The following is an 8478-nucleotide window of genomic DNA, read 5'->3' as shown; positions in this document are numbered from 1 at the left end:
AGTTCACTTTTTAATAGGAATTTAACCTTTTCTTTGGTATCATGACTATAGAGCTACTAAAATTCTAAACATTGAGACATAAAAATCAAATTTGATGAAAAATGGATCTAACCCCTTTGCAAGTGAGCTCTTCATATGTTGCCGGTAATTACAACGACTATGAAAATTGGATTTCAGACATCGGACTCCGCTATATCTGCCTTAGCCAATTAAATTTTATCTAACTTATTTACTATAACCCTCCTTTTTTTTCTTCCTCTAAGTACTGTTTCAAAACGCAGAGGGCGTTGACTGGAGCCGAACGCACAGAGATACGATCTTACGAATCATATCAGCGAGGTACGTGATGGATTCGGCTATTGTTCGGGAATTTCCGTCAAATGTAATGTTGTTGCCATGGTCTGAAGAAGCGAAGTCAACATGGCGGAATGACATCTATATTTAGTTAATATTGAAATTAGCATACAGAGGTAAGAATATGTAGTTTGCGTATCTAAAGCGATTTTTTGATGTCTTCAAAGTTTATTAATTTGATTAGATACAATTAGACTTTGCATGAAGTTGTTTGTTGTGCTCTAAAACTGTTGCGAAAGACACGATGTTAATCAGCACTGATCAGCGGATCGCTCAACCTCCGGTCGTCCACGTCTACACCCCCGCTACTGACGGGCTGGGGTTTTTCAACACTCCGTAGGCGCGCCCTTGGCCTTGGGGCATATTGTGAATTCACATTTGTGATTTAAATCTTGTTTTAATGTGGCCATTTTAGAGGCATTATTGTGCTGGTTGATACTATGTGGATGTTTGTTTGGATGAGTCATAATAACATCACACGTTTTTTGTTTCTTTATTTTAAAATTTTTCTTGTTTTCTGCATTCCTGCAACAACATGCTGAAAAAAGGGGTAGAATACCTGAACAAGAACCAGACTTCAGACTGGATAGTTTTAGAGTCAAACAATAACGTAAAAGACTTTATTCTACAGATAACTCATAACCAAGACCATAGCTGTAGGCCTAGCAGCTTTCCCAAAATTCGCACTCCCCTTCCCTACATGTATCAAGCAGTCCTCAGTAATGTTCACAATTTACAGTCAATGTAAAAGAATACACAGATAATATATAAATATACGAAACACAAGTAAATAATGAACATACAGAGGTGTTGCAACATAAGCTAAAAGCTTCAAGTGCAAACAATAATATGTGTATGCCTGTAAACCCTTACAATGCAAATAAAAAATTGCATTTACAAAGCCAAACAAGGCAAGGCAACCTTTTTTTCTCAGTCGCACAATGCACACGCACAGTCACTCAGGCAGACACAGAAAATGCTTAATATGTATGTGATTCTTAATCATAAAATGTCCCTTTTTCAAGTGTGATGCCTGATGGCACGGATGCAGCAGGGACCAGGGTGTCTTACTTTCTTTGACAGTTTGAACTTTATTTTGAGCACATTTTAGAAATCTTAAGTTTGGGCTTTTGTTTTGGCTAGAAATAAATTCACTCACAAACTACTGTATTCAAAATCATACAGAAGCAATTGAAATGATAGAGCTACAGTACCTAGTTGACACCAAGATCATAGATTTAAAATCCATCGTTAATAATGTGAAATAGATCTAGAGAGAAATTCGAGGCCTTTTGCTAGTATTGGGATCTCAACATTTAGATTCTAGATGCCAATCGATGAGTACGCACTGTTCTAGAAAAAGTATAATCTTCACATGCAAAAGTTTTGTGGAGATGTAAACAAAAAATAAGCTCTATTGGTGAGATATTCAAATAGGCAGTAGAGTCAGGCAGTATACCCAGTTGTTGTGTGTCCGGACGAACAATTATAGAAAGTCAATTGGAAAAATTTACAAGCAAAGTTTTATCAATTTTGAGTACAAAATGTCAGGAAATATTATAGAGAACAAAATAGAAGATGATTACAGTTATCGAATTTGTATTTTTAGTGTAATCTAAGGACAAAAAAGAAGGCTTCAAAAATATAAAGTGTCCGGACACCCGACCCCCCCATCCTACAACATTCACATTTCCTGAGGGCTGAGGCTTGTTGAGAAGATCAGCCTTTTCTAGCAGCGAGCACTAAAGGTGACAAATTGCTGATATTATATCATTATTTTCATAAAAATTTACTTATTAGTAACTAATTAATATATTTTACAGGGTAATATTCAGGTCACTTTTTATGTTGTTGATGTCAGATTTTAAAGATATTGATTGAGTGAAGTATGGACATTCTTGAAGTTCAGACACACTGCCATACATGTACCTGTCTGAATAAATTGATGTATAACAAACAAAATAAAATTCCCTTAAAGGTCATGTTGAATTTGTGGTCTTCAACTTAGACCATCATCAGATAATTGAGCTTGTAAAATAAAACTAGTTTTATAGTGTGTAAGGGAAGAAAATCAATTACATGTAAGTAAAACCCCAAAATAATGTAATTGTAATTGAACTCAAATTTTCAATAAGAAAGCATCAAATTACGTTACACTAATATTTGATAAAATTTATTACACAAATCAAAAAAAATAATTGTAGGAACAATAAAAAATATGTTCAGTGACTGATCTTGGTTGATGATTTGGTGTACAGTGTACACTGGACAGTATTCAGTGATAAAGCAGTGTTGTATTCTATAAAAGAGGAGAATTACACTTGGAAAGAATTTGCAAGATTAATTTATGGAGGAAGAACTACAAGCTCCCAAAAGCATAATTTGAAGAGATTGGAAAGTCTAGGTCGAAGTTTGATGTCCTTTAAAGTGCAACATACAGTGTTGTAGTCGAACACTTTAATGATAAAAAAAGTGATGACAATATGAAATAGGAACAGGAGGGGGAAAATTATGTAAATTGGTTATTAAGCGTAAGATTTAGGAAAAATGCAAAAACAAAAGTAGGCTATTTATCGGGTATGCATCATAACATTGAAATCATGAGGACTTAACATTGCAAGCAATCAAGTGGATATGAGTTATAAATTTGTGTAGTTCTTTTGGAGCTTTAATAGCAGTATTTAGTGATGAATGTTTTTTCTTGATTGCAAAATTTTCATTAGTTAGTAGGGTATAGTATTGAGCTTAATACTGGAATATTTGTGAACTATTCATGAAATATTGAGACATATTTTAAAATTGAACATTGTAATAAAAATATGCAACATGTATTCAACAAACCGAAGATACTACAAGGGGAAGATCGGACAGTACATAGAGCGAACAATGAAAAACTCGGGAAGAGCGCCCTACTGCGTTAGTAGTAACATCTTCTTGACCTCTGCGTATCGCTATATGGTTGTGTACAAGATATGAGAGAAATGGTGAAGGGGCAAATGAATAGAAAATTTTTTATATTTCTAAGATTTTTTCCTTCAAATTTGTTTATCTTAAATTAGAGATGAATATATTTTAGTGGTTTCTGGGTAATAAAAGGTGGAATTATCTCCCAAATCCCTTCTCTAATTTTCCCCATATGTTTTGTACACAGCAGTGTGCTGATGTGCAATGGTTTACTTACTCAATGCTAGTGGACCCCTTCCCCATGAGCATTAATTGAGCGTTTCAAAAAATCGCCTAAGTGTCCGATCTTCCCCTTGTAGTATCTTTGAACAAACTGATGAAATACAGAAATAAATTGAATATTGCAGAAAAGCATAAGTGGTCACATCACAAGTATTACTCTTGAAGTGAATTATGTATTTGTCTTAGGCCTGAATGTTATTATATTAACCTCTTTCAACCACAGGACATAAAATAGAGGAAAAAGAGGCAGTCATGTCTCAGTCGGTAAATGGCCTTAATGGCCAGATGAATGGCTCTCCTACCAGAAGCTTTAACCTTCCAGGTGTTGATCAGGATAAGCTAAAAGGACGTCTCTACTCTTATGCCCCCCAAGAAGCAGCCATCAACAAGAAAGCTCTTAAATTTGCAAGAGTAACTCCAGCACAGCGCAAAACAAAAGCTAAACCTACAGCTGCTAGATTGGAACCTTTGGTAAGCTTCCCATTCTTTCACTTTTAAATATTGGTATAGTTTTTCAATTAAATTTAGGACAACAGATGTATTTAAAAATGGTTGAAACTCAGCTTTTTAGTAGTTTTTAGTTTTTTAAGATGATATGATTATGCTTAGTAATGATAATGATAGCAGGCCTATACAAGACAACATCAACATTTATCCAGTGTTTATTATTCAGAGGTTACAAATCAGAGCACTGTACTGCGCTTAGCATAATATCATCAATAATGGTTATATGATGTATATTGTCTTTCCTTTTTTTTTTCAATTTGTGTATATCTTCCTACCCAATGTCAGAATATATTCAGATTATTATATTGTCAATGACATGTACACTGTCCTGCTACATCAGCCATTGTTGATTGAAATTCCATAGTATTTAGTTTTTAAACCACATCAAAGTAAATTGTATCTTTCTGAGGTATTAGGTTCATGTTACCAATCATGGCAATCAAAGATATTCAACCTACCTGAAATTATTGAGAAATGATTATTCCTTCATTAAAACAATGTGTGTAATGTTGTGTAAATCACATACATGTAGCATGAATGTAGCTGTATATGCTTAGGTTCAACTGTGTCAAATTTTATTTATCTTGTGGATATTATAGCTTAATAATATTTCACTGTACAGTACTACTAAACAATATTCCATTATGTTTATTAAAAAAATTAAGAGCAACTGCATTATACGCCATTCCATTTCAGCCTGGACTTGCCAAATTCCAAGCTGAAAACCAACCAGAGTATATAAGACGTAAAGCCGCAGAGGCTCTTGGTGCAAGCCGAGGGCAGTCAGTACCTGCTCCTGTTCAGAGCACTGGAGAACCAGACAGTAAGAAAACAAAAAGGGCTACCTCAGTAGAGCCATTAGAGAGACCACCATCATCCTCACCATTGCCAGATCTACCAGATGATCTCAGGCAGAAACAGGTAGGAATTTGGCATTAAGAAAAAAAGATCCTTTGATAACTACTAAAACAAAGCAAATGCAGACAATGGTTTAATATTCATTCACCGTGAAAGGATTTAACCTTGTGGTATTGTAAATAGATTGCTGTTAAAAATTATTTTGTGCTGTATAATTAGTTCCCAATAGCACTGATTAATATCCATACTTGATATCTAGCTTGTTTTAAATGAATTAATCATGGGCCTGTGAAAAGTTTAGATATTACACCTGTCTTTCTAGGAGCATGGCTATTATTTTGTATCAAGAATAATAATAAACTGAAATTAGAAATATCAACTACTAAAAAAAAAAATGAATTGTTGCAAGTGGAAGATGCGATGCAGATTAAAATGATTGATTGGAAACATCAAATCAAGAGTTGCTTTAACACCTTTCCAACACTCTCATGGTGATTATCCCAGTTTCCTTATTTTTTCTCAAATTCCCTCTTAGGATTCATTGGCGGGACACCCTCTGCGTTCTCCAACCCCACCCAAAGAGCGCAAGGAGACCACTTCTAGCACGATCCCAAGGGGTATATCCATGTCCCTGCCCATGGCCCAGGGTGTTGATCATCTGGAAGGGTGGTCTGATATCGAAGCAATCATCAAGCTTATTCGAGACAAACCAAGGATTGGTTTCCTGTACATGAGCCCAGCTGTACCCAAGTCATCAATCAAATATCATCCGTACAATCTCAAGTAAGATTTATATTATCATTATATAGCTTAGTATCATTTGTATCTTGGATCTTGGGTGAACCCAGTTATGTAATATTTGTAAAGGTGAACTAACATACTTGTAAAGTATGAATTGTCAAACGTACAGATGTAACTAGCCCACTGATGAAACAAATCTTTGCAGTTGAATTGGATAGGTTGTCGCTACATTGATTATTACCAACTTAATCACCACGATAGTATTGAACTTATGAATCCTCATTCTTAATATTTCTATTTCTACTTTTCGTCATTCAGAATTGTCTCACATAACAACATCCATGCACCAGATTACTGTACCATCAGTCTGAAGGGAGTGACAAGGGTTCGTAATGGTAGCGATGCTGAGTTCACAGAACTTGACCGTTGGGAACAGGAGTACCATTATTACACCAAGCTTATCAAGATTCCTCTCTTCCACCTCTTCCGTAAATGGAAGGCTTTCTCGACCTGGAGGAAGAATGTTAGATCAAGGCGATTGACATCTTGTAAGAAGCAGCTGCAGGAAAATCTCTTCATTGTGAATGCAGTAAGTTCTTGGTGGCTTGATGAATAAATCTAGGATTCCAGCCACCCGGTGTACCAAAGTTGATTGATAAATCAATATTCTCATCTCATTATTGCCAAGAATAGATGGTAAAATATAAAAACATAGGCATGGTTATCTCTGGTGTGTGCTTTAGTATTTGTGCAATTATTCAAGTTAATTTGCTTTATTTAGCATGACGAAAATACAGGGAAGATACAGAAACTTCTTAACTCACTGTACTATTGTCGTTACTTATATTCAATTTTAACTAAAATCCATGAGACCCAATTGGGTTAATTTCTGTATCTTTTCTGTATTCTTCTCATTGGGTCTTTCTTTTTTTTCTGAAATTCAAGAAGAAATGTATTCAGTATTTGATGTCAGGATATTCCATTCGTTTCTAAGTTAAATTTTATGAAGGACATTTTGCCATGAGTATCTATTCCAATGTTCTCCTTTACTTTTACCAGAAATTTCTTTGCTTTCAGTCATTACGACCAGCATTGCTGAATGTCAGAGAGATGTGTTATAGGATTAGTGACATGGGTCTCTGTAAAGTTGAGAAGGGACACACCTATACTCTAAATGAATTCACCATGGCACAGTTCACTCAACTTAATGAGGTAAGATTCTTCCACATTATGTTGTAGGAATTGATTTTCTATTACCAGATTTTCAATACTCATACTTGTGCCCATCATTATCTGATCTGGAGTTTGACTCTCATTCAATATTCATAAATACATATAAATAGATACTAACTACTACATTCCATGTAAGATGGGTACCCAGGTAGGATGCAAAAGATATTGTATGTTTGATTTTGCCAGCGCCATAATGTGGCTGCGACGAATGCAAGGAATGCTCCCCAGGGAGTGGAAATTGTGCACTTTTCGTGCTTGATTGAAATGAATCCAATGACCAGGGTAATAATATGCTATAATGCGCTTTGGGCCATTCTGGGAAAAGCGCTTTATAAAAATTGGCTATTATTATTATTGTTCTTATTACTTGTATGAGGATATTCGTGATTATGTCAAAATGAATGAATAATCTACTTCATCTTGTTGTTTTGAACTTCTCTTTGTATAGGTGTCAGGTCGCCTTGCTGAGTTCCGTGAGCTTGTTAAGGAGGTTGTAAGGAGTGCATGTAGGACAGCACTCCTTGAGGCTGGCTTTACACCTGATGACTACTTTCTTGATAACGATGCCAATGGAGGTATGTGTGATGAAATCTGTAACCCATTGCCAATGAGAGCCTCATACGGTTATATGATATTGGAACCATTTAACAAATTTACTTATGAAAAATAAATCAACTCAATGGAGTTATGCTTCCAGTTGGCAACACATTCCTGATCTGTTAATCTGTTTGGTTGACAATTGAAATTAAGATTTGTGGAGGCATAATCTTTCATGTCAAGTAATATCTTTTGGGGGATATCTGGTACCAAAATATTTTGTTTTAAACAGTTTCATATGTAACTGAATTGGATAGTTCCAGGCTTTGTTGTCATCATTACCAGATTCCTGTACATAGTGTTTAAATATTGATGTAAGTGTCTGTCATCAGTGGCAACAATCCTGAAACATTTCAAACATTTAAAAAAAGGATGTCACAAAAATTTGTGGTAAATTGTTGTATATGATGGCCTAGGATTGTGATCCAATTTTAGCATGTCTTAAAGTTTAAAATGTACAACTAAGTCAAATGTATTATTTTAAAGGTTTCTGTATAGTTATTGAATAGCAAGCCATATAAATGATGCATATATTCAAGTATTCAAATCAATTGCTGACTGGCTGTTATGTAGGTTGATTCTTGTAAAGTATTCTGTTTTCCTGACTTTTTTTCAGAGGAAGGGATGCCACCAGGTACAGCCGATTCTAGTTACATGATGCAGAGTAACTTTGATATGGATCTTTACCAGGATGCCCCTGATAAGATGACCTACACTGAACAGGCAAACAAACGCAGTCATTGCAGGAGGCTGACGTGGTAAGGTTTTTAATTCCGTTTTTAGTCTGTGAAGGTTTTTGGTGGATTAAGAGATCTGGAGCTCAGTTTAGCTGCCTGATTTTCACTTCTAATACCAATCCTCAACAAGGTACGTACAATCATTCATTGGAGCTTGTAAAGGAATTGTTATTACATATACATTTCTTGTCTCCTTACAGAGATATTACTGTACATGAGGATCCTATGTACTATATTTGTATTTGTCCAAAAAAAACGCGAAGGG

The 8478-nt window shown here is 35.2% G+C and overlaps 1 protein-coding gene across 2 annotated transcripts in view; it reads left to right on the top strand.

Moving 5' to 3' along the window:
- The first annotated feature begins 383 nt into the window (after window positions 1–383).
- LOC121409978 (dynein heavy chain 6, axonemal-like) overlaps window positions 384–8478 on the top strand; it is a 56136-nt gene continuing 48041 nt past the window's right edge. For both annotated transcript variants that reach the window (XM_041601779.1, XM_041601778.1), the window contains exons 1-8: window positions 384–470; window positions 3764–4011; window positions 4744–4968; window positions 5441–5688; window positions 5965–6235; window positions 6724–6858; window positions 7328–7454; window positions 8093–8234. In XM_041601779.1, the coding sequence (XP_041457713.1) occupies window positions 3793–4011; window positions 4744–4968; window positions 5441–5688; window positions 5965–6235; window positions 6724–6858; window positions 7328–7454; window positions 8093–8234 (1367 nt within the window). In that variant the 5' untranslated portion in view covers window positions 384–470; window positions 3764–3792. The remainder of the gene's footprint in view (window positions 471–3763; window positions 4012–4743; window positions 4969–5440; window positions 5689–5964; window positions 6236–6723; window positions 6859–7327; window positions 7455–8092; window positions 8235–8478) is intronic.

The sequence above is a fragment of the Lytechinus variegatus genome, chromosome 3, assembly GCF_018143015.1.
Source record: "Lytechinus variegatus isolate NC3 chromosome 3, Lvar_3.0, whole genome shotgun sequence".
Classification (NCBI taxonomy): Eukaryota; Metazoa; Echinodermata; class Echinoidea; order Temnopleuroida; family Toxopneustidae; genus Lytechinus; species Lytechinus variegatus.
This window is presented reverse-complemented; position numbering and strand designations above follow the sequence as displayed.